General features: G+C 35.9%; 1 protein-coding gene across 1 annotated transcript in view; it reads right to left on the bottom strand.

Annotated features, from left to right (window-relative positions):
* Positions 1 to 27,153, bottom strand: part of RFX6 (regulatory factor X6) — a 36,069-nt gene that overhangs the window by 8,129 nt on the left and 787 nt on the right. The window contains exons 2-12 of the mRNA XM_026844522.1: positions 25,549 to 25,672; positions 23,960 to 24,021; positions 16,158 to 16,235; positions 13,110 to 13,137; positions 8,654 to 8,761; positions 6,233 to 6,310; positions 6,026 to 6,139; positions 4,027 to 4,076; positions 3,050 to 3,209; positions 1,704 to 1,848; positions 543 to 652 (exon numbers count right to left, since the gene is read on the bottom strand). Of these exons, the coding sequence (XP_026700323.1) occupies positions 543 to 652; positions 1,704 to 1,848; positions 3,050 to 3,209; positions 4,027 to 4,076; positions 6,026 to 6,139; positions 6,233 to 6,310; positions 8,654 to 8,761; positions 13,110 to 13,137; positions 16,158 to 16,235; positions 23,960 to 24,021; positions 25,549 to 25,672 (1,057 nt within the window). The remainder of the gene's footprint in view (positions 1 to 542; positions 653 to 1,703; positions 1,849 to 3,049; positions 3,210 to 4,026; positions 4,077 to 6,025; positions 6,140 to 6,232; positions 6,311 to 8,653; positions 8,762 to 13,109; positions 13,138 to 16,157; positions 16,236 to 23,959; positions 24,022 to 25,548; positions 25,673 to 27,153) is intronic.

The raw sequence follows: 27,153 nt of genomic DNA, 5'->3' as shown, positions 1-27,153 counted from the left end.
GGGGGGGGGGGGGAATATCCAGTTGAAACCATCAATAACTGTGTTAAGCATCTTATAAAGCTACAAAACTGTATCTTCATTCTGGTCTGTAGAAATTCTTCTACAGTTTAGCTACTTACGAATCCATCTGCTACATTAACTTATACCACATACACCACCATCTGAATACCGTGAAAGAAAGAATTGCTTCTCTAAGCAATTTGCTCACTTTACTGAGCAATACCCCTGTGCTTCTGCATGCACAGATAAAGTGGATGGATTACTTTCATGTACAGTTTATGACAGATCTGACTTTAATGTTTTAGTTAAGGTACTCCTCAGTTTGTCACACACATAAGACTGTTCAACAGCACTTAACATGAATAATTAGAACAAACAGCACTGGAATCTTTCACATCATATGAAGAACTTCCCTGTTATAATAAAGAGATAGGAGCAGAGATAAGAATCCCATATGGGAAACCAATGGGACTGCATAAATAAGGGACAGATTAAGGGGAGTAGGATTTGGTCTTGAGTCAGGCAGAACATTTGAAAGGTACCTTGATAACCCTTTGCTCAACCACAGTATCCAACCATTCAATAAATGATTCCACAGTGGCATTCTTCTTTAGAAGGTCCTTCAGTTCTTGGAACACTGTAATAGAGTCATCTACCATGTAAAAAGGAGAACATATCATTGCACGATATTCTGAACGTGAGAAAAAGCCACTCACCAGCCATATGACAATATTGTAGCATGGAAAGGAAAAGCAAAGAATTAGAGCAGTGAAGAAATATGCAATTCTCCAGCAAAGCAGACACACATATGTCACACATATATGTTTTAATTACTTAAGCATTACAATGTTACAGGTTGTAAGACAATGAAGTTTTACAAGAAAACAAAAGAAAAAACCCTGATATTTTTCATTCCTTTTAAGATTCAACTTTGAAAACTATTCTATTACTAAGTTAGTAGCAAAGCTTTGTCTATAATGTAGCAGATTGGTATACTGTCTTAGGTTTCCCTTATATTTTATAAGTTTCTCACAATCTAATGTAAAGCTAACTTCCTCAATTCCCATTTGCAAAAAAAGTGCCTGAATCAGCAGTTATTTCTCTTCTTTTTTTAAACCACTGTGAAAGAAGACAAAGAAAACATAGAAAACAATTATTTTACACAAAAAGTAGGAAATGGGCAACTCAAATGAAAATGTGAATAGAATTGTGAACCATTGAAGAGAACAAACTTTCATGATCAAAGTAACAATATTTGGAGTACAACACATTGCTATTCCTATCAGCTCTACAAACTCTGTTCAGTATGAGTCCTATGACAAAAGTTATCTTTTTAATAGAGAAAATGGCTATATCTTTTTTTCAACAACAGGTGTGTATATTAAAATTAACACTCTCAAAATTTGTACTTTATTCTGTGTTTGAAATTAGTTGTTATACTTTATAGAAAATTATAGGGTTTTTTAAAGATCAACTTTCAGAAAAAAAATCTATTCATCACCAAAAATAAATTAAACTAGCTCAAATATCCATTAAATTAAACCATAATGATAGGAAATGTTTGAGACATCAATACTGAGCTAGATTAGAGAATGCACTGACAACATGTGCCTTTTCTCAGTTCATCTCCAAGTAGACTAGTGTGGCATGGAATGAAAGAGCAAATTACTTTTAATAATGCAACTATACCACCATGGACTTACATTCACTGTAGACCTCTCCATCAGAGTCTGTGCTCCCTGAGACTGCAAGGAGTGCCTGAGAGCCAATACTATTCAAATCAACTTTTTCAATATCCGACACCATGGAATTCACCACGTGCTGATCAAAAAGGGCTGGCCGAGCAATCTGCAAAGGCAAGGTAAAATGCTGAGACCTTGGCATGGTTTAACCCCAGCTAGCAGCTAAGCACCACACAGCTGCTCACTGACTCCCCAACATGGGATTGGGGAGAGAATTGGAAGTGTAAAAGTAGGACAACTTGTGGGTTGAGATAAAAGCAGTTAGTAATTTTAGAATAAGAATAGTAAGGAAAAGAAAAAAAAAAAAAAAAAGAAACAGAGAGGGAAAAACAACCCAAGAAAGACAAGTGATACAAATGAATCACAATCACTCACCATCAATCAACCAATGTCCAGCCAATCCCCAAGCAGTGATGTCCCTGCTAACCTTATCCCTAGTTTTATGCTGAGCATGACATCATATGGTATGGAATATCCCTTTGGTCAGTTGGCTTTAGCTGTTCCAACTGTGTCCCTGAACAACTTTATGTGCACCTTCAACCTACTCGCTCGTAGAGTGGGGTGAGAGGCAGAAATGGCCTTGGCTCTGTGTGACCACTGCTCAGCAATAATGAAAACATCCCTGTGTTATCAACACTGTTTCCAGCACAAACCCAAAACATAGCCCCATGCTAGCTACTATGAAGAAAATTAACTCTATCCCAGACAAAACCAGTACAGACCCACACATGAGGATCACCTGAATAACTCCTCAGAGAAGAATCATATTCTGTTTAATATTCTTATCATGGCTGGGGTTTTTGTAAATCGGATGAGATAATGTTTCCCTTCCATTAGACTTCTAATGCTCTTTTAATGTGACTTCCTAATTGCAGATAGCCTTGGAGCCCTCAGCTACATGTCACTCATGTTCTCCTTTCAGTCAAAACTCAAAAAGAAATAAGCTCACTAAAGGACATCATGGACAAGACAGTGAACCTTTGCTAAGCAAGAAAGATCATCTGATATTTTCCAATTTGGAATTAAACCATACCCATATATTCCACCTCATCATTTGACTGCCAAAAGTTCCCATGATAGTAGTTCATTACAACCATGGTCTTTTCTCTCTTTTCTACTACAAAAGTCTGAAGTTTTGGTCAGATCTATTTACGGCCCCTTCCTTCTTGCATGGTTAGAACTACAAGATGTAAGTCTTCCATGGCTGAAGTTGAACCTTGAAAAAACAATGCGCTGAATCTCATAGCCAGCAAGGTGTGCTGAATGTAATTGACAATTTTTTGGATGTATAGTCTTATTCTGTTTACCTGTGCTAGGTGCAGGAATGATGTCTGTCGTTTCAAGGAAGAAACAAATCTTCGTGCAATAGGCAGTTTCTTATCTGTCAGGTTTTCTGGTAGATTTTCCAAAGAGGAAACAACCCACTGTTCCCAGTTTTTTGCAAAATTTCTTATATCTGCCAGTAAACTACAGGAAAAAAAATGTGTTTTAGAGAAATATCAATAAAAATTGTCTTGCATTAGTTTAAATAATTGGGTTTCAATCTATTATTACCAGACTCCTGGACATATCTGTGAATTACTCCTCAGGTGTCACCAAAAGGGAACAGGAAATGACCAATCATCAAAAGGCTGAATTGACTATATATTGATCCTTACCTCCTCTGAGAAAAAATGTAAGCCATATGATGATTGAAATAGGTTGAAAAACAATAGCTTTAAGAATAAACCATAAGAAATCCAAGAATAATTAGAGATACCTGAAGCTAAAGGCCTTTGTCAGATATAAACCCCTAAACAAGATGCCCTTCAAGGGAAAGGAAAGATGAGAAAATTCAGAACTTATAGTAATCCTCTTATTAATGTCTTGTTGAGAAAATGCTTAGATATTATGGTGATGCATAGGATACAAACCTGAGAAGTATTCTGAAAAAAAGGTAATTATTTTCCTTAAACAACACGTTTGTTTTTTGATCTTCTAGGGATTTAGTGTAGAAGAAACCATTTCAAATTATGCAACAAGCCAGTAAAATGGGACACTAAAATACCATGTAGTATTTTAAGGCTCTTCAATAGCTGTCTTCAGAGCTGACAGTATTTTGCCACACATACTCTATTGTTCTAAAAATGAGCATAAATATCTCTAGGATATAGAATTTCTGCTATTTATCTGGAATGTGCCTAACAAACAGAATGTATCATTATTATTATTATTATTATTATTATTATTATTATTATTATTATTATTATTATTATTATTATTATTATTATTGACAAATACCTACCTTTCTGGCATTTCTTGCATTGTTGCAGGGATGAGCACATCTGTAAGGACCTTCAAAAAGGTAACAGAAAATGGTATCAAGCTTCTACTGGCCATTTATTCATTCATGTCCATCTTGTCTACTTAGATTGCAAAGGACAGAATAAAGCCATTCAACCTATTGTCCAGATATTTATATACCTGGATTTCTCCCATCACTATTAGATAGGAATGTATGAGATATTTATATACCTAGATAGCTCACCTTTTTAATGTATGCCAGCATGCCATTTAAACAATAAAGTGCTATCACTCCTGCCCTGAAGTAGGGAAATCAGTAGAAGTGAGATGCATAAACACTCAGTAAAGCAGATATTCATGCATCTCCGAAGTCCTTGAGTGCTATTAGCCATTTGACTCTTCTTTCTGCCATACTGGATGAGGCACTGAAGGTGTCCAGAGTTTAGGACAAATAACTACGTGTGGTGTGGGGCTGTTTTGGAAGAAAACTGCCATCTGGCATGCCTTCTGGGGAAGAAATGTTATTGTGGAGAGCAAAGTTGCTAGCCTATATTCCAAAAATCTGTTTCCATTACTAATGTAAATGGTTTGATAACAACGCAATAAAATTCCTGCTTCTTTCTGGAAGCACTGCTGTCAAGAATATCTAACATGATTGTAAGTGAGAAACAGTGAGAGACAGAGAAGAAGCACAATAAATAGTACATTTATGAACTTTTGAGAAATTGTGTCTTATTAAATTTATAATTCAGTGCTCCTGTAGTATTTCTTCTTCTGTAAAATTAAATATTTATTACAAATAATGTTGGGATAGCACGTTTAGAGCAGGAAAAAAATCATAAACTCAAAGCACTCTGTAACATCTACAAGTAAATGAAGCTTAATGGTGCATCTCCAGGGTAGTAATTATGATCTTTGATGCTAAATAAAACACCTCTCCTTACTTTATAGCTTGATATGCTCCTAAGAAATATGTATTTTCACCTTTTCTGGATTTTTTTCCCATATTTTTGTCCAGTAAAGAATGACAAATAGATTAAAATAAGGCACTCACTGCTCAACAGCCCCAAACCTCTTGTTTTCACTGCTTGGTGTTTACTGTTATGCCAATAGTTGTTTCTTTCCATCAATATGTGGTTATGAAATGTGTTAGAGAGGATGACAGTCTTTTTCTATTTATATGGCATGTCCTTTCACAGAAACTTGAAGTACTTTACAGCTATTAATTAATAATCTGATTTTCCAAATCAAAAACTCAGGAAACCCTGGAGGCATTGTTTTCTTTATTTTTTCCCCAGTATTCTATTGCTTAATCCTGACCTTGCACTACTCCTTAGTGTCACCTAGTTTCAACTACTTGTGTGGTCATGCTGTGAACTAGATCAAAGAATTCATATGGCACAAATACTCTGCAAAACAAATATTCCTTAGATTTCTTTTTAAACTCAAACCAGTTCAGAGTACAGCAGTTCTGCTGGTACATCTAGCAGCATAGGAACAGAAATGAAGTGTAGCAGACAAGAGAGGCAGGAATATCTTAACTCAGTATTGTTCAAGCTTTGTAACTTGAAACCATGGCCTGATATAACCTGTGAGGAGCAGATTCACATGTGGAATCACCTCACTGATCTGCCACAGACTCTCTTTGCTGGTAGAAACTGCAATAATCTTTAAAGTTAAAAACAAGGCTTCAGCTTTCATCCAGGCTTAACTTAGTCAGTCTTGTCAGTGAAGCATACAAGCATTTTTTTTAGCTACATTCAAGCAAGTTGGTCAGTATTTCACCGTTAGTGTGCTGCTTGTAGTCACACATCAATTGTGCAGCAGACCTGAGACTGGAGTTCAGCTCTTACATGTGCCAGTGAATCCTTGCTAATTTACACAGATAAGAGGCAGAAAGTAGTCATGGCATCCTGCTATTCTAATTTCAACGCTGTTTTTACACAAGCAAAAGCTGTAACATGGTTGAGATTATTTATGTAGCTAAATGCTTCATTTACCTTATACAGTATTGAGTCACAAACACAGAAGATGTCAACGATGATGGGATTTTCAAGCAGGGGAAGAAGATGGTCAGGCATTCCTTGCCAAAAATGTAATAAGAAATGCTGAATCTAAAGGAGCAGAAACCAGATTCATGGACATAAATAATGCTTTCTTGGCTCCCTGTGCATATAGACCAAGAATGTGTGTTCAAACAACCTTACCTCTTCAAAGTTCCCATTAATTGCATTGTCAAGGACACACTGACAGTGTGTTTTGTACATCATGATAAGAGTATCTACCTATTTTGGAAGAAAGAAAGATTAAACAGAGTTTCTTAGCTCTCTACTACTATAGTGATCTAGGTTTCTGCTTTCTGTAGCTAGTATTTAAATAAAAAATAGAAACTGTATTACAATGCATATTTACAAATAGGCAGTCTATATATCCAGAAGTGATGAGAAGGTCACTAATCTCTATTTTTTTTTTTGACACCTTTAAGTCTCAATGCTGTTGTCAGAAACGTAGCATCTTGGAAATGTGGATATCAAAGTAAGGCAACAGCTAGATTAACCAGTCAGATGGTAAAGTAAATTCACCTTTCTGAAGCGAAGATTAATCCCAAAGAGTAGTGCAAGTTAATCATTAGGCTACTATAGGCGTCTATGAGTGTTCTGAAACATCATCTAGTTGGACAAATGAGAAAATAGCTGCCAGTCATTTGGTCAAAGTTTAATCACTGCCTTACACGAACTGAACTTTAAAAAGCAGAACTCTCTTTCATCTCATCAGGCTAATTTATCGGAGTGGAGTGTTCCTTTATTTTAATAACTGTGCAGAGGTATTACAAGACTTTGTAAAAAAGGTAGTAGATTTTTAAAATTATAGCAAATTATAAACCAAGAAATTTGTAAAGAATTTTAAGGAAAGAAAAATGCTAGGAAAACCATCCTTATGGTCCAGAATCACAGAAAGTTTGTCACAGCTTCTCTGGCAAATGAATATCAGGTTTCAAATGAACCTAGTAAAACCTTACTTCAATTGGTTTAGCATATAGATTTCTTTGAAAATGGACCTTGCTGACTTCCAGAGCTGCTTCTGTAACTACACAACTTTGAAAAACAATGGCAAAGTGTGAGATACAAGAACATTTTAAAGATTTTTTTTTTTTTGTAGGGGTTGATGGAAGTTGAAAGTTTGGGTAAATTCTCTTCAGAAGCATAAAATGCAGAAATTATCAATCTATTTTAGTGCAGACTGCTACATGTATGGACTCTCCAGAGATCTCAGTTGCATGCAATTTCTTAGGAGTTTAATGCAGGAGTCAAACTTCATGTATGGGCTCTATTCAACACAGTACCTAAATATCTTAGGTTCAATAACCCTTAGTCAAATAAGCTGAAGGAGGGGAAAGACACTAAGGAAAGAAAACATGAAATAAGAGAACAAGGAATGCAGAAAGAGCAGCAAGGAAAGAGAGAGCAGGAGACACATGGAAATTTATCTCTTCCCACAGTCTCCTCATAACTCCATGAGTCTGTCCCTAGACAGTCACCCACAGAGCCTTGCTGGTACCAACATCAGAGCAATTACATGCTGCCGAACCAAAAATGAAGAGAAAATGAGTTGCATCTTTTTCTTCATTTTTGGAGTGGTAAAATTGAGTTTTGCTTACACTGCTGTGTTGGCTCTGCAGGGAACCTCAAATGCTCTTCAGATTTAAATGTCATGAGAATGCTGTATACATGAGAGGTGTCAATTAACTGACGGAGACTATAGCAGCAGGTGATGCACACTGCTGAGTACACCAGTTCTTGGGCTTTCTTTAGGAACTGTAAGATTTCCAGCTAAGATCTCTGTACTATAGATGACTCCTTTTGTTTAGCTCCTCATAACAGGAATCATAGGCTTCGCTACTTTCATAGAATAAACATAGGCACATAAACCAAAAAGCTTTAAAGCAACATATCTCAAGACAGCCTCCATTATGACCTGTACTGGAGGTTAAATTGGAGAGTTCACAATGTGTATCAAAAGATTTCTAGCACAGTTCAGGGAAGTAGCAGCCTGTAACATGACCAGAAACAACACACATGTAACACACAGGCAAGGAGTCAAAGACATAAAACATATGCCAGCAATACTTCTAACTGAACAGTTACCTTTAGGATGAGTAATACTGCATATTAATTTGAAGAATATGATTTTACTAATTAAAAAAAAAAAAAAAGCTCAAATTTTCACAGTCTCATTTCAAACAATTAATGAAAAGGAGTAAAGTTCATCTAATTATTTGTTGTGAATTACTTGTTCTGATCTAATCAGAACAAAATTTACCTTAAATCCAAAGGCATTTGGAATGAATACAACTCTTAGTTATTTGTTTGTTTTGCTCTCCGTCTTACATACCATCAGTTTGTAAAATACTAGGTCAGTTAATAGGTAAATAATTCAACCACCTTTCCAGTGGAAAGCCAGTTAATCGGTGTTAGTAAAGGTTTGCCCCCTCTATAAATCAGTCACCTCTGTTTGATTATGGACATTTCTGGCTCTTTCATGTCAATACCTCAAAGGCTAAGATATGAAGAAACATTCTGTGGCAATTTTTGATCTGTAAGTCAGAAGAGAAGTAGCTCACATTTTACCTTGTCTTTAGAAATGCACCCTTGAAGCAAAAGGTGTTGAGCACTTGGAAACTCTGGGAGGAGAGTTCCAGTTTTGGAACTCAGAGAATATTTACGAGTGAAACCACCCTGAAACGGAAGATAAAAAACAGGAACATTTTACAGCTAATATAGATTTAACTCAAACCAACAATTCATGCCAAACTTGTATATTATCTCTCATATACAAGTATATTTGAGTCTCTCAAAGTTCCAGAATATTTACATTCAGATAACCCTTCCAAAATATTGATGCTTATTCAGATCTGGATTCCAGCTCAGGAAGGTAATTAAATATATGTCTAGATCTAAACTTCACCAAATACATTTTTCAGTGATGCAGCTTTTGAGCCTCATTAATTCATGGAATTCTACAAGCTTTGGATTTAATCTATGTTTAAAACTAAAGTGGAATATTACTCTCCTCTACAGTATGGACTGTGATATCCTCAGGGAGACCCTAAATTTAATTTAATATGTAGCTTTCTAGTGCAAGGATCTGGAGATATTGTTTTCCCCTGGTCTCTTCCTGCTCTGATAGCACAGCAATAGTGATTTCTGCTGGTTTACTATGGTAACCATTATTTTATCATAAATTTTGATAATATTTTATGGTGTTATAGATGCAATGGTTTGTAGGGTCTATGGACACTTCTGAACTAAGTATTTGTTATATAGCTCTCTGTGATTGTGGCAGACTTGACATGAAGCCCCAGTTTCCTTTCTCAGTAAGAATGATATTCCCAGATGTTTATTGTTCTCCATTTACTTTTCTGAGGCACGGTCAATGATGACCTGGAGACAAGATCAATTTCTCCTGAACTATGCTACATTCTGCTGATCTGAGAGTTTCTTTCAATTCTTAAAGAGTTCACCTCTCAAGCATCTTTAGCTTGTGACATCTAAAGCATCGTAGACACATCTTGTACTAGTTACAGAGTGAGGAAAGATAATTGAATAATTATTAAGTGTTAGCCTGTAGAGGGATGGGAATGAAGGATGAAACATTAAGCACTCTTGTATGTCTGGATACTGACCGTGAAGCAATATGTGGTAAATCAACCTTTGTTTAGATTCCTAACCTAATACTCTCACAAGATATGATTCAGTCTACTTCTCAGTAAAGTTGAGCTGTAACATTCTGTAGTGATATAGTGTTACTATGCTTATATTTATAATGCTTACCACATTACGCTTATTAAACTCTCAAATTATATAATTAAGATGAAACCCTCGTCCTCAAGAGAAGAAATAAAATCTGTACAATCTGTCCTTACTGACTGAATTGTACTTATAGGATTGCATTCAAACCTAGAGAAGACTATTTGGCTGATACCTCTTGTTCCATTATAGCTCACCCAGTCCTTACATCAAGGCAGCCTACAGAGCCTTGAGCAGGCCTTCTGCATATTCCTGCAGTAAACCCATTTACTTCTGACAGGTTCCCTTTGTACTAATAGATGGAATTTATGACCCTGCAAGAGGCTTTTGAACGGTACTTGAAGTGGCCTTTTCCTACTCCTTTGCATACAGTCAGATTTCACTGAAGTGGGAACAGTGGGTATATAGTGTAACATTTATTGTAAAAGTGTGCAAAGGGGAGTACTTTCCCATAAATGTTGATTCATGGATTAGAGGCCAGTTTCAAGTGAAATTCTCTTAAATACTGAATTCAGAAAACTATAGCTGGCATCCACCATATATAATAGCCCTATTTTTATAGGGTGATACGTCTGCCAAAACAGACAGCAAGGAATGAAGGCATACATTCTGTAAACACACTTTGCCTGTGCTATCTACTATTCAAATACATATAAAGCTCGAAGTCAAAGAAATTGTAGAAAATTAGAAACATTAGTACTAATTCATGTCAATACTTTTACAGTGTTATAATTGCCTATCAGTATCAGGAGGTTTACTTTTTTTAATAACAAGAGTAATCCTAATGATTTTATTATGCAGTTATGCACAAATATATTAAAAGCTCTGATTAAAAGGGATTAGTTCATTTAAAAGAAGGCAGTGATGGTGGTGGGAGGTTTTAAGAGAAGATAATCTGCAATGTTTTTTACCTTGCTAATGGATTTATATGACTGTGCTTCAGTTCTAGGCTTAATATTTTAACCCACTACCACTTGCCCTTTCAATTTAATGCCATCTGTTTCTAATGGCCATTTAACATTAAGATAATGACAGTAATATTATCTGCCTAATTAACCATACAGACTGTAATGGAGCACTAACTGGTTTAGATAAAAGAATTTGCTGATATCTCCCCCTACAGAGAGAATACTAGAAAACGTGATAAAACATACCAGAAGTAAACAGTGTCCCTGGCACTCAACAAGTGTTCATTCAAATGCCATTTACTCAGTATATTTAGACAATCAGTGCCTTAACATCTTTTCAATGTCTTTATGTTCCTTCTGAGAATTACACCTTATGCAATCATTGTAAATCTTTCTGGAATACCTAATTGCATGTACTTTTGAGCAAATGAATAAGGATGTATCACCTGTTCACTTTAATGGAAAGTATGATGCCAAATTTTCAACACACACTGAGGTTGTTAAAATTCAGTTTTGACCATAAAAGACATGCTTTTCTTTTAAGACTTGCCTGAATAATTTTAGACAACACAAATCTAGACAATCCAAAATTCATACTTCTTCACTTATTTCCACTGAGTTCTCTGTGATTCTTTTTCTGGGAGGACAAAACTATTGAACTTTGGGGCAGAAACAAGAGAAGGTTTATGGGACTGTCAGTTCCCAAACAGGCTGGGAATGCTGCAACAGAGATGGAAGTAAATGTGCATTCATTTATGACATTTTTCATCCCAAAACTCTGAAAGAATGAATGCTTTAGTAGTGCTCGTGAAATGTGGGATATGCCATGGCTTCGCACTACCTTTTTTTGGTAAGATAGTTGATTATCTGAACATGCAGCAGATCTAATCTATCTGAACCTCACTAAAATACTTAACATGGTATCACCATAGGAAATTATTAGTTATGCTGGTGAGAAGGGGATTAGTACAAGAACCTAAAATGTTTAAGAAACTGACCTGAGCTGAAATGCTAACAGGTTGTGTTGACAGGGAAACTACTGGGTTGAAAAGGGATTGAAGTGAAGATTCTCAAAGATCAGACTTGGGGCTGATCTCATTGAACATTTAATAGATGAAATTGGCTGACATAAGCTAATGAAATCATCAATAAAGAGGAAGATCAAGAGGTCATGTAGAAAGATCTGGATGGCTTTGAGATAATGGCAATAGAGGGGACAAAAATCAATAGGGCAAAGCTACACTCTCAAGAACCAGTAAGATTTTCTGCTATCAGCTAGGAGTTGCTTATCTAAAAATGAAAAAGGAGAGACTTGCTGTGTATCAGTTGATCACAGAGGGTATATTTAGCCTAGTAAATTAAGTGGTGTCAAGAAACATTCCCAGGCAGTACTAGAACAGAATGGCCCCTGTCATTCTTTTCTCCCATGCCAGTTAGCAGTTTCCCAAAAAATTCCTAGCCGTGCTTCAACAGTTACTACATTCTAGGGACCCTTCTCTATGGCAACGTGGCTGAAATGAGCCTATGTTGTTTTGTAGGTTCAGGAGTTTAATAATATGGATACAGGCTATTCCATGCCAGTTGAACTCAGTGTCAAAGAAAAATCCTGGGAGCAATCCTTAACCCTTAATATACAATAATCCGTAATCTTCTAGTATAAATATGACCAGAATGACACTGACTATACCCATAGTATACAGTAGTGAAAATGTAGGCTACTTGGGGGAAAAAAACACCACCAACAAAAAAGTAAACACAGTTTTAGGGTTTATCAGAAGAGATATTTCCAATAGACATTGGAGACATGCCATTTACAAGGCTGTATATTTTTTCTTCTATAAAGATATTCAAATCTGAACAAGTACAGTGAAAGGCTATAAGGCTGATCAGAAGTGACTAAAAGCTGCTGCTTGTTATGTCTAGCAAGCAAAAGCAGAAAAAAGACATCACAGGAAAATGTCATGAGGAGGAAAAAAATGGAGAAAGACTATCCTGACCAGGAGTTTATTAAAAAAAACAACTCTTTTAGCTTCCATCAGACAAATGAGATTCTCAAAAAGCCCTCCTGCAAAAGTAATGGATGCAAAAAATTAAGCTAGAGCTTGATCCTTTGCTTAAGCAGGTCTATTATGAACCTCTGTGTTTATGGGGAACTGGATTGGAACAGGAACCCCAGAAGGTGTCTTGCAGTCTTATTTTCCTTTGAATATTTAGAGGAGCAAATACTCAGCTTCATGAAAAAAGGTTATGCAGTCTAATCTTTAATGAAAAATATTGCTGTAATTTTCAAGGAAGTGAATGTAAATAAAATCACAGGTCACATAATATTTGAATAACAGAAGTGAAAGGAAACAGACTACAGCACTTACCTCATTCTTTAACTTGCTTCCAGAGAACCTTTGAAAATAAACACAATTTATTATTTTTTTATAAGCAGAACATTTTTAGAGTTTGTATATATATACACATAGAAAATAGATATATTAAATAAATCAATTAGAAAAAGTATCACATTTCCCCAAATGTAATTATAAAAAAAATCATGTGTTTTTCTTAACATCTTCCATTGGTTTGCAAGTGCCTGAGGATATCAAGAAACCTACTGATGTCTTCTAAAACATGATGATTCTGATCACTGACCAAATAGTAAAGGATAAAACCCAGTTTCAGTTTTTTCTTTGGATCTTTGCAACTTTACAAATAGCAAAAGGGCAGCATAGGTGCAAGTCCATAGGCTCTTTACCAGGAAATACATAAATTTTTTGATACAGCTGAGTAAAATCAGAGTAGAAAAAAAATATTTAGAATTTACCCTTCTCAAGAAAATGAAGGAATCATGGTGATTTTCCATTCTTTTTCCCCACAGTGTTATTCTGATGCAGGTGAAATGCATTTCTGAGATCAAAGATTCATTAACTGGCAAAAATGTGTTGCAGTGTAGTGAATGTCCTATTAAGAGTCCAACTGAGAGATTCCCAGTGAAGTTGCTGGACTCTCAGGCAACTCTACAGTGCAGAAATTAGAAAGCATGTGTTTTAAATTATAACTACTAAACTAGAGAGTGTGTAATGATAGAGATTCTAATGGGTCAGTATAATGATAAATGTTGATTGATTATTGTTATTTCCTGTTCTGCTAGCTGACAACTGATAAGATACTATGGGCAACATGAAATCTTATAATTATAAGCAGCAAAATTGTGATTTCATGATGTTGAGATGCTCTGCTGGCAGGAGAGAAAACCAGAGGCTGAGCGGATGATCCAGCATATGTTACCTAGAGTTCCCTTGGTTGTTCATAAATGGGTATGAAAGAAGGCATCACTCAGTTGATTACAACGTGGATCCAATTAGCTTCATAGCTGGATGTATTTGTTATGGACTGCGGATTTCCACATGCGCAGCAAAATGAACACAGAATGTACAGCAAAAACATGAGGCAGCATCTGCTAGCATTGTTCTTCCAGTGCCTTAATTGTGAGCTAAAGCTGCTCTTCAGACAGTGCTGTTGAAAGTAACGATTTTTGATGTTAGGTATGCTCCTTTCACAGTCCAATGCTTGATATTAAAGGAACCGGGAGGTCAAATTAACAGTGGAATTTAAGGATTTTGCCATCTGCAACCATGCATTTAAGGACTATTGTACTCATCTCAATTACGTAAATATTAATACACAAATGCCAATTAAGTTTGAAATGGCAGTAGAAGCCTAGTTGTATTTAGGCAACTAAACTGAGGCCCATTGCCCCTTCTAATCTTTTGACAAACGGCCATCTAACATGCCCTGTGCTAAAGGCCTCCATATGCCTATATTTGTGCATGGACATGGTGTGATCTGATACCATTATCAACACATATATTTTCCCTGACTATTCCCCAAGCTTGATTCAGGAACCATTTTTATAGCTCACCTACCAGAACAGACAACAGACAAATGACAGATTTTATGATGGATCATTATATGCAGCAGCCAGCAATTTGTAGATTTACACTCAATTTTGAATCCCTACACTGCTTGATTCTTTCCTTACCCAGAAGCTTGTTCTCAACTCCAAGCTACTGCATCAGTCTCTTCACACAGACAAATTCAACTACAGTGATGGCCCAGATGTGCAAAATGAGCATTTAAGCTTCTATTCTAAATCAGCTAGGGAGGCAATTTGACTGCTGGACTCTGAAAATTCAACATCTTGTACATAAGAAAGCAAGTCCTAACACAAAGAAAGTTTCCTAACTAGTGAATCTAGTCAGCACTCCTGAAAATCTTGGAGAGTATCTGTGCCATCTTTATGTGAGTGTATATTGTCAGAAATCTAGCTGGGGCGAATTTTGCAGAACCTCCACTTTCTTTGCAATCATTGTTGCTACACTGTCCAAGGACAGATCTTTACATGAAAAGGGCACTGGCTGACATAAAGCTGAGGACTAAGATTGATTATATTCCCTTAAATGAAAATAACTGTCTTTTAGTTAATTAAATGAGCAATTTGTTCAAGACAATTCTGTATTATGAAACAACCCAATCTCACTGTGTACTAGCAACATTTCCACAGCTCTGGATAAATACTGGACAAGGAAATGGCCTATTCCAGTCTGTTATACCGTAAATAAGTCCTGCAGTGGAGAGATCCCTCCTTTTAAGAATCATTGGCAACATTACCATCAATTTTTACACTTGTCCTACTGTTTGGAAAAAGTCTCTTTGGATATTACCTAAATCTGCCAGCAACTGAATTTTCTATGTGTGATGATAAATTGATTTATTCCTTTCCTTTCTCAGAGTCCCCACTTATACAGGTATACTGCTGTAGACAATGAAAGCCATCATTCAAGCCATATGTGAACAGAGACATTTGTTTTACGAACTATTAATCTTTGGCAAACCAACAGGCAGCTATCGTAACGTATTGATTCTGCTAGCTGTCCCTTAAATAAATATAATTAGAGCTTCCTGGGTTAGGTTTAAACTGATATTAGCCAGTCAAAGGACCTGTAAATATTAATCTACGCTGACCCCTCCCTTCTGCCCACAGGTGCCAGCTTCACACCATTCTCCAGACGTTTCATAATGGGAAGCTGTCCTGGGGAAAGAACTCGGAGAGTGACACGCAAGCAAACAGAATGAGACAAGTGTTCTGGAAATGGCATTTTGCTGCCTCACAAGAACTTGAACAAATCCTCTGCTGTTAGAAGTTGATGCAGCTCTGTGCTGACTGTGGTGGGGCCATGATGGAAGACACCAGCAAAAGATCTAGATCAACCTCTTAAAACAAAATCAATGTCTTTAGGAAGCAAACCACTACTTAAATCTAGGAATGCCAGACATATGCTGTTCTGGTATCAACAAAAATTAGTGTCTTAAGGGAAGGTTCAGGTTAGACCTTCACTGATTAAGTCTCAGAAGTTATGTTATTGTACCTGGTTAAGCCTTTTCCAGAATACACAGAGTGGTAGTATGCACTGCTTTCTTTAATGCCAATTCCATAATAGTGATACCTGTGGAAAAAAAAGAGGAGTGTTTATGAGTGATGTGTCAAGAGAAGGAAACTGTCAAACTGATTTTCAATGCTTTCTGAAAACTTTTCTTAACAGTGTCTACCAATTTCTTTCACTGACATCAAACAAAATCTGGTCTCAGAGAAAACAGTATTGTCATGATTTGATCCAAAATTCAAGGATAGGATATTCTTTAAATTTAAAACACTTTCTCTCTTACAAGAATGTAGCTGGGACAGCAAATCTCCTAGAAACATTACATCTCTTTTCCGTAATGTGTATTCTCTTTCATTTTACTTCATTTTTTGAAAGTGTGCTGTGTTTGAATCTACCAGGATTATTTTATCAGGCTTACCACTGTTACATTTACACAGTCCCACAGAGCACTTCTCAGTTGAAAATAACTCCCCAGTGTACCCTATAAACTAGTGTTCAGCCTCCTATGACTGAAAATACTCATCCATTCATTTTTCTCTGAGGTTGTAGGCTGACTGATTTTGAAGTATTCAGCCACTTAAGCAGTTCTCATCCACATTTGTCTCCCTTGCTGCTCCCAAACAGAGCTGGAAGAAGGAGACATGTGCCTATCACTCAGGCTCTGCAGTGCTGAGCCCAACACCTTAACCAAAGACACTAGAGAGGGTGGGTTGGTGATAAGAAAACTGGCTATGCAGTGGATACTTACTGCTTCCCACTGTTTTTGCTACAGAAGAAGTGACCTTCAGGAGAAGGGCAGGAGAGCAAGCTGGGGGCAGCTCTTTCTTTACCAGTCATGGCAAAGTTTGCTTAAGTTCATCTATCCAAGGTGATAGGACCTGTCTTAGAAATTCCACTCAATAGATTTAAAAACTGATTTTGTCAAACTGAATTTGTCTAAGAATGTTATGGACAGTATACTCAGGTTAATTTGATTTTTACTAAAATTAGCTTGAAAACACCATGACCGCTGCTTTAACTGAACTGCTTCAAAGTAACACTTGTAGTTCAAGTACACTGTGTGTAAACCAAGCCTAACACAGAGGTAACACTTTGCAATGCATTACACTGATGTCACTGAAACTTCTCAAAAGCTTGAAGAAATGCACTCTCAAGACACAAAACTCCCAGCAAATACCTAACAGAACACATAAATAAGTTTTCTGCTCATCTCTGCTGTTCCTGGTGATGCCCATTAAAAAAATCACAATCTTACTGTTTGCTCTTGTATGTGACAGTCACAGATAAGAACAAAACCTTAAAATGCTTTATATTTACAAAGCTGACTAAAGGCATTAGGTACAAATGATATTTAAGAAGATGTTAATTAAGGTGATATATTTGCTTAGCCTAGGTAGCTTTGAAAATCTCAGCTGAAATAGTCATTCTGTTTCTGGACAGTCTGTTGTGTGCATTCAGGATTTTACAGCCAAGAAACATGACAGAAAGTGGCTACTGTTAAACATCACAGCTTTTATTGTTTGCTTGAAACTGATGAGTCTACATAATACCACTAGATCACAGTGGCACCTGACAACCCATAGGAGGGACAAAAGTTTCTCCCCTATTTCTTTACTGTTAGTTTTCTTGTCCCCTAAGTGCATTTTTCTAAAGGACAGTGATGTGGTGAACTGACCATTTTTAAATACCTGCTAATACTCAGAAGCTCAGACTGCTTATGACCATCTGCTCATAACAGTTCCCCTTTTATCTGTTAAAGTCAGGGTTGGCTGATCAAAGCAAAGTGAGACCTCAAGATGGTTTAGGATGCCAATGGGACCTTTCATTCAATGTCTAATGTCAGACTTCTGTACTCTGGTCCACATACAGTGAACCTATGTGTCACCTATGTTGTGAGTTAAAGTCCTGATGGTTTTCAATCGCTACGTTTAGTTTAGGACTATTAAAGAGACAGACTTGGGCGGAAGACCTAGATCTGGAAATTCCTAATATTTGACAGAGTTCTTACACAAATGCTAAAGGCATGAACATTTTTTCTTCTTTCATGAAAAGGAAGTAATTTTAGATGTGACACAAGAGGTATTGAAAATATACATGTATGGATTCTTCAAAATAACAGCATTTACTTAGTCTTGACATTGCAAGGTTTGTGCATTGAACAGGATGAAAAACAAAATAGAGCTGTGGTTGCTTCTTTAACAATGTTATCTGCACATTTGTCATTGGCCATGTAAGCAAGCAGTTGCCTACATTTCATTCCAACTCTCTAAATCTCCCAGTTTCAATCACATGCCATTTTTTAAATTCTAAAAATAGAATTTCACTCTTCCACCACAAATTTGGAATTCGCCCCTGCTACAGTTGGAGTGGGCCAGAGGCAAGGAAAAGCATTACTTCTTTACGAAGCTAGGATTCAGTATCTAGATTATTCAATATCTAATCCAATATTAACATATTTGGGCTAGAACCAGGAACTGCTGCATGATTTGTATTCTCAGGCTTCCAGTGGTAGACAATATACTTGTTCCTGTTCTGGAATGCCCCAAGATATCAGAATTTACCATTGTGACATATTGTTATGTAAAGAATAGATATTTACTGTACTTATTCTGTGTGTATTAACGGCATAGCAGTTATCATTCTGATTGACTTTAGCAATTTATGTAGTTGAATTTTTAGTACTAAAAAATACAGCTTTCCAGTCATGACACAGAAGCAATTAAAACAATTATAATCTGTACTTTCCAAGTTCTGTCTGGCATACTTCACAGAGTAATAAGGTATGAAGATTTTCATTCTCTTACAAACCAAAGTCATTAACTGAATAGCTTATTTTAGGCTCCCTGTTGAGAGTAGTACACCCATTCCAGACACACTGATAGCATTTTTAATCTACAGCTTCAAGTACCTTCTTTCTGTCTCTTTATATGTATAGTTCTATGTGTATATACAGTATATATGTATTTTACTGTTTATATTTCTATTGTATAATTAATAAAATGAAACCTGTCGTCATAAGGAACTTATTCTCACTTTTGTAACAAACCTTTTAAAAAACAAGCTGCACTGCTTTCCTCTTTTAATTTCAGTGGCTTGTTGTAACATATGTTCCTACGCAGCTAGTAGCCCTGATTTTAGCATACACTGACACAAATGATAGCTGATAAGGAAATGATAGGCTTAAGCTGTTCAGGGACTTGCAATAACTTGTTATCACAGGGCCAGCTGCCATATCAGTTTTATTAACCCACTAAATCACTCCTAATAAATAAGATAATAGTTTCAGACATGATGGATAAAAGCTAAGATTCATCATTGATCAAAGTCTTCTGTGTGTATGGTCTGAGCAGTATGTACATCCTCCTGAAGAGCTGCTCCAGGTAATTAATGTATTGTGAAAGTTATAACTGAATTCTAGCAGTGACCACATATGTTCAACATTACCTATGCAAAAAGGAGGATTCAGAACCTGCGGCACAGACAACTGTTGCCTACGAAATACTTATCTAAGAGAACAGTTTGCAGTATTTACTATGCTGGTCTTCTGCTCAGCAGGACTAGAGAAAACTTCCCCTACATTCAGTAATCTGGAGTGATTAGCATGGGCATGAGAGATGAATGAACTTTGTTAACAAAATTGTGTCTGATGTGTTGCACCTTCTTGGTCAAATGCTTAAATTAGTGTTTTGGTATTGACACTTTTGTACATATGGGTTATTGAATGTAAACACAGAGAGAGAGAGAGAGACTCTGACTTGAAGTTCTAGGTCTTACTAGATCCATTTTTAAGTCTCCTTTACCCAGAACTGGAGATGACAAATGCTACTTGGAATCAGAGAAGGAACTCACAGTTTGTATCTCACACCTTAGAACAGCACCTGTATCCCACACCTTAGAGCAGGAGTTCTTTTTATAATCTAATTCATGCTCATAAGAATGCTAGAAAAAGCTTGGCCTTGTTTTGATGTGGGAGAAAAACAATTTCTGTCAACTTGTAGATGACGGAAAAACAAACATTTTCTTTGCTTTCTTCTGGCCACAGCCAGGCGCTAGCTATCAATAGGTTACCATGTATGCATGCAGTGTCCAGTAAGATGCTTTATTCCTGGGGAGTTAGCTTTTCTTTGCAATATAAGAAAAATTACTCCATTGTGGAAGAATTGCGTTTTTTCTTTCATGCTTTTGCAGCATCTGGCTCAGTAGAGCCCTGGGCAATGATCAGAGCTCCTAGGCAATGCTGCTATATGAAACATCACTACCAGGAATAGTTAGCACTATTACTGCTCCTACTAACATTATATTGAAATAATGATAGCAACAACAGAAACAAAACAATGTCACTACAATACCATGCTTAATAAAACAGGATTTAATTGCTAGTAAGAATTGTTTCTTACTAGTCCCAGTAACCCAGCTTTGTTTAGCACAGAAACAGTTTAAAACATTTAGAGTCCGTGCTGACATAAAAGCAGAGGGTAACTAGGCATTTACTGAAACTGATGAACAGTGCTTTAATTTGTTTATTAATTTAATAGAAATACTTCTGTAGATTGTATTTGTGTGACTAACTGCCACCTGGTGAAAGCCAGAATGAATTTGTTTCTTTGGTGAGTCTGTGGTTCTGAGGGGAATATGGTCCACAACATCAGAGGTAGATAAATAGACAGTCAGAGATCATTATTTATACTGCCACTTTTCTATGACCACTTGCTGCTGTATTCAGTCTCTGAACTGGAAATACTGTAACTTGTGCCTTTTGTAAGGTTATTTTTTGCACAGCAAGAACAATTGTAAATGCATCTTTGGAAATGAGAATTACAGAGGAAAAGTCTCTGAAGAAAACTCTGATGGAAAAAAAAAAAGAGAAACAAATGCCAGATGTTCAAACAAAACCTGCTAATGCCTCATCCCTTTGAGAAGATTGTACAAGAACAGTTAATCCATATGAAAATATGGCACATAATGCCACCAAGGTCAATATGAATATGGGATCTGTTGAAGAAATGCTGGGCATGAGGTATTTCTGTGATAATGCCGTTAAATGCCTTAGAAAAAAGAGGAAAATAGTGACACATGTCCCAACACAATTAATTTTGTAGCTAGATTCCTATGTCAAATACTAGATTTGGAACATAATCCTTTACTTAATAGAGGTTGATTTACTGTGCTTTAAATTATGCAGACACATTATATGTTTTGGAAGTTTGGATCCTGATTGGATCTTGTTTATCAATTCATTGAATATGTCAGAACAAAAATACAATGAGCATTAGGGAGACTTTTTCCCTTGTATTATCTCATTCATTACAGTTTGAAAGAGGTTCTCCAAATAGGTTGGGTTATGAACCTAAGACTTTACCAAGGCATTGATAAATTAGTAGGTTGTCAAATATTCCTGCACAGATTGTGAATGCCAGATCTCCTAAAATCTTAAACACAACACCAGCAGCAAATGTCCATCTGCAAAGCTAAATCTACATCAGAATATGCCTGTAACCATAGCTGAAGTTCACGACGGCAGACAGTACATGAAATCTCTCTATTCTATAAATAACCTTTCTAATAGTAACTATCTTCAAAACCACTATATTGGGCATCTATAGGTCATCTAAAAAAAAAAAAAAAAAAAAAATATTCAATGCAGACTGTGTACTCTCTTCTGAAAAAAAGTCAATTAATTATAAATTTGTAAGACTGTGACAGAAACTATGTTTTCCTGTGTTAAAAAAAGGACAAATATTCTATGTAGACTTTATTTTCTTTGGATTTTATTTTTATTAATGATTATTTAAAATAAATACTTGAGACATACTCAAGAAATAGGATGTATGTAAAAATTTGGAATTTAAATTCTTCCCCACATTCTTTTATAATGCAACGAAACCTAAAATTCACAAATGATATCTCCAATGCATTCTTCAGCAAAACTAAGGTGGAATCAGCTGGCTATTTTTTATATTTCTAAGGCAGGAATAAAACCAAGCATAACAACATGAAACAACCCCTCAAAATTATAAAAGTAAACAATGCATCTTTCAGACATTCCTACTATTTTGCAAAGCACTTAGGAAAACCAGTCTTGTACTTTTTTTCCTTTTCAGTCTCATTTTGTTTAGAGCTTTGCTTATAAATTACTAAAAGACAAGAGTTAACTTTGTCTTTCAAGGCTAAGTTATTCAAAATAAAGAGTTTTTCCAAACAAACAAAATGTTTGAGTTTCTTCTGTTAATACCAGTATTCTGGATTTCTTATTCATCAGCAAAATGTTTCTTTACTAATATTCTGAGGATTGTTTTTTTGTTTCAGTAAACCATCAACTCTGCGCTGTCTTCTGTAAGTCAAAGATAGTTTCCTGAATCTTATTCAGTAAGTACCTAAACACATTTGTAATTTTAAGCATGAGAAAAATCCTAGGGCTACTCACATATTTACAGGCATGCATCTCCTAAAATATAGGCATTAATAATAAATGTTTAATTTTTGTGTATGCACAGAAAGCTGGACACAATATCTATCTTAATATGATCCTCATAACAATGTCTTATTTTTAGGAAAACCTACTTTGAAATCAATAGAAATACATAGATCTGGTCCAAATTCGATTTGGGATTGAAAACCATTAAGTTTTTGGAGTTACTTTAAAAGAACAAAATTATTTAACTAGCCTTATTTTATGTTGAATGGCATGGGCACGCTATTTAGGTTTAAATATTTTTTTTAACTGGATATTGATAAACACTGAAAGAACAGTTTAAAGCAAAACACTCGGAAAAGCTCAGAGCCAATCTTGGTTCCAGGCGATACAGAGAACCACTGCATTTGTGACTCCCCAAATAGGGATGGAAGTTTCCTAGAGTTACCTAACTCACAGCTTGATGCTAGGAATGCCCTAGAGCATTATTTCAACTTCTCTACATTCCTCATATCAATACACCACATGTTTTTTCACTTCCTTAAGAGGTAGCATTCCCCTAATAAATAAGCAAAATCAGACTGGGGACAATTCATCAGTCCTTCCTCAGCAGTCTTGATATCAGGACATAGGAGGGAGGGTGGATGTAAGGGAATATGTTGTTACCACTGCTCAAGACAGTTTTACACTAACTTTACCATGGCCAAAAGCATAATGCCAGAAACAGAACTAATAAAAATTTCACCACAGGGATATATAATTATCCGTATCTATTCCTACAGCCTAATATTCCACAGATCAAATATACAAATTGGATACATCTGATACATTATTTATGAAATGACTACACTATAGGTTGTGTACTTTTCATAGTTTTTATAAATTACCCACAACAAAGAGCAGACTTGCACTTTTTTTCTCAATTTAAGACAAAGCTTTTTTCTAGTGTCTTTAAATGAATCCATACTGTTAGGAATAGAACACACTGAAAGTTGTTAAGTTTGCAAAAGGCAAACAAAATCAGTTAAACTGCACATTATTTATAGGAAAATGAGCAGCTCTAACAAAGATACATATATTATATAACCTTTTTCATATATAACAGTTTGAGATATATTTGCAACAAATGCATGGCTCTATAAATATAATGACAAGTTTTAGAAGCTTAATCAGTTTAACTTCAGAAATTATGCCTGAAGTAATGTTTTCAGATTTGAACTCTCTGTCAGTTTCATCATGTACATGAAAGTTATAACTTGCAGCTTGTCATCGGAATAAATCCCCGTGCAAAACAGTATATGTTATGGAGACATGGAAATATATGTCACTCCTCGAATGTATTCTCTAAATGGATAAACACATAATTGTGCCTTACTTTGAATGGCCCCTTGTTCCAAGCCGCCTTGTGGTAAGGAGAGGGAATTTCTGACGAATAGTCTAAAGAGAAAATAACTGTATTAATTTCTAACATGGATATACTTTCTTAGCAATATGTTTCTAGAAAAATATTAGTGTAAATATATTGTCTAATGTAGTCCATGAGTATGTCTTATGTCACAACATAATTAAGCATGTTTTACACTGCAGGGGTCCTTCTATCCTTGTCCATCTTGCTGACTATCTCCAGTCTTCCCACCCACAAACTCCTTCCCACCCTTCCCACCTGTTCTTCCTTTCTGCTTTCACTTCTGTGATTTAAAATCTAGTTTTCTTCACCAGGATCCCATTTCATTCAGGTCCCTAAAGTACAACTGTGTCGTCTGCTTCAGAGATCTAAACCAAACCAAGGAAAGATCTGCCCTCTAGCTATTCTGTTTTCAAAGTCAAACTACTAAAAATAATTTGATTTTTGACATGAAAAATGAGATCTGAAGGTTAAATCAAGCAAATAGTTGCCTCACAGGTACTCCTGTGTCTACACTGTCAAAGTGCTCGACAGTGTTAAACTTACTTATGCTCACCAAAACCCTGTGGAAGTTTCTGTTAGCTCTATGCTCCACATAAAGAACTCAGGTTATGTGATTTAACCCAAGTCAAGCAAAACATTCTGTCACTGGATTGAGATTAGTGCCCTAAAAACATCCTACTCTTCCTGTAAAGGAAGATGCTTAACGTGAAAGAATTATTAACTAAAAAAGTAATTTAGTAATAGAGGTAGATCTAGTAGATACATCTGATAGATTACCATTGGAACAATGTTTAAATGGAAAGCTGTTGTCTTCCTCATTTATACCAAAGCTGTGTAATGAAAATTAGACATACACTTTCTCAGTATACCTCATTCAAGAGGAAAAAATTAGTAAGTGAACATTTTATGAACTGGATTTTAAAGCCATTATTATTATTTAATTAAATTAATGCATTTTGCTATGTATGAACAATGACTAGATCAGTAGTGTTTAAAAAAAGATGATCCTTGAAGCAGTTTGGGTTTCCTGTTTCACTAACTACTCAGGATTTAATCTGGTAAATTTACATCTCCCTTTCATTAAATTATTTCAGGATTAATTGTAGAGAAGGGTGGAAAAGAGGATGAATCAACAATTTTTCATTCAGGAGCTCTTTGTGTTATTAATTTTTATTCCCTCTCGTATTGCTTCTTGTGTCACATCTCACTTTACACTGCCTTTAGTATAATTAAAAGTGTCTTCCATGTCAGATCTGGTATTGTGGAAAGAACCCTATTGATGTCATCATCTTTTGGGGGGAAAAAAAAAAAAAAAAAGGTCTCAAAGACAATGCCTTTTTTGTATGAAATAACAATAAATCAAAGAGCATTTCAGCTTTATTCTCCTAAAGTTGATGTCATGAAATCCCTTCATATGGAACAGTGTAGGTAGTTGACTCCATGTACATTAGCAGTAGAAAACATGTGAATTTGAGAGGAATTTTGACCCAGGTGTACTAAACTGTGATTCTACAAAAGATATAATCTAACAAGTTATGAAGGTATTTAGTCTTTACCTTTCCAAAAGTTGCAGCACAAGCAGGTTCCAACTTCTCTTTTCTGCAAAAGTCTAAATAATGTGCATAAAGGATGCATCTTGGTAAACAAACTCCTTCACAGACAATGTAGTTTTCTTCCAGCCTGTATAGGGAAAGAAACCGCAAGAGTAAGAAGCAACATGCCAAGTCTCCCAATTTTATTTTTTTTCTGGGTTTTGGTACTGTCCTTTATTTTTTTTTTTTTTATTTTTATTTTTATTTTATTTTATTGAAGAATTAGATGAGATCACACCGATTAGTTTCTCCTGAACAAGTCAGACTCTACAGACTGACTTCACACTTGGTGCTTTGGTTAGTTGCAGAATATGGAAAACCTGGGGCCAGGTCCGTTTTCTTAATGAGTCTTTTTCAATGTCTGGACTTTTTTGCTTTACATAAATAATTAAATGATCCTCACCTAAGAGCCAGCCTTGCTCTGAAAATAAGAGCACTAACTAGACTATGAAAGCCTTGGGTTTAAGTCTGTTCTTTGTGTAGATCAGGGACTTGAACTTCTGTTCCACTGTACCTCTAACACCTGGACTAATGTTTCTTTTCTTCCTACTTTTGATTTTTAATTTCCATGCTGGACCTGAAACTGTTTCTTGATCAAATCATACTGAAAAGAAACAAGCTTCACAATCAGTTTACACAGAATACAAGTGCCTAGTGATGGTCATTAAAGTAAAATTTTTAAAACTGAAGTAAAAAAACCTGGCTGTCTTCACTTGAACTGAACTCTTGCTAACAGCTGGGTATTTCACTGTTGTCCTGTTTCTTTTCTTTATCAGTTTACATTATTTGCTACTCCTGGGATGATGTGCAATAAATTTATTTCTCAAATTACATAAATCTGTAAGAAAATACTGTGTAGTAAATGCTGCATACTGAGTAATTTTGCACTGACTCACCAGACTTAAATCCTTACAATTTACACTCAGATGTCAGACATAAACTAGACTAAGAAACTCGATGATTAGTATTACTCTCATTTTTCAGTGAGAAGGAAAAACATCTAGATTCACAGTCTGCATTTGGTAACTAAGTTTCCATTTAATTCAACAGAACTCCTCCCTAATTTCAAGCCTGCTTTAACAGAAACATTTATCAATTAATGTCTGCAGAATTTGACCTCTTATTTGGTTAATTTTTGCCCAGAAAGAAAAGAAGTTAGGGCTTCCATGGATGGTAGAATATCATGTAAAAAAACACATTATAAGACAGTGAAAATCTAACAGTCATAGACTTAAAAGATAATTGAAACATCCCCTCATATATGGAGTTCTTAAGTAATTTCTACATTTTTTCGATACACTTCATCAGTGGCCACATACTGTGAGAATCCGAGAGAGATTTCTGTTAACGGATAGACCCACGCTAATTTTAAAAAATCAGAAACTTGGGGGTGGATGTCCTTATTTGCAGAAGAGGCTCATCCGACAAAACCCCAACTAACCAAACACCCCACAACCGACATATATTTCTGAAAGAGCCGTGAGACGTAACCCTCCTTGCCGGCTCAGCTTTTCAAGAAGCGTCCCTCTGGGCCCGGGGGACAGACACACCGGCTCGGTCCCTGTCTCT

Source organism: Athene cunicularia (genome assembly GCF_003259725.1).
Source record: "Athene cunicularia isolate RWA chromosome 3 unlocalized genomic scaffold, athCun1 chr3_part1, whole genome shotgun sequence".
NCBI classification, from domain to species: domain Eukaryota; kingdom Metazoa; phylum Chordata; class Aves; order Strigiformes; family Strigidae; genus Athene; species Athene cunicularia.
Note: the sequence above shows the minus strand (reverse complement) of the source record. Positions and strands in the feature narration are given on the sequence as shown.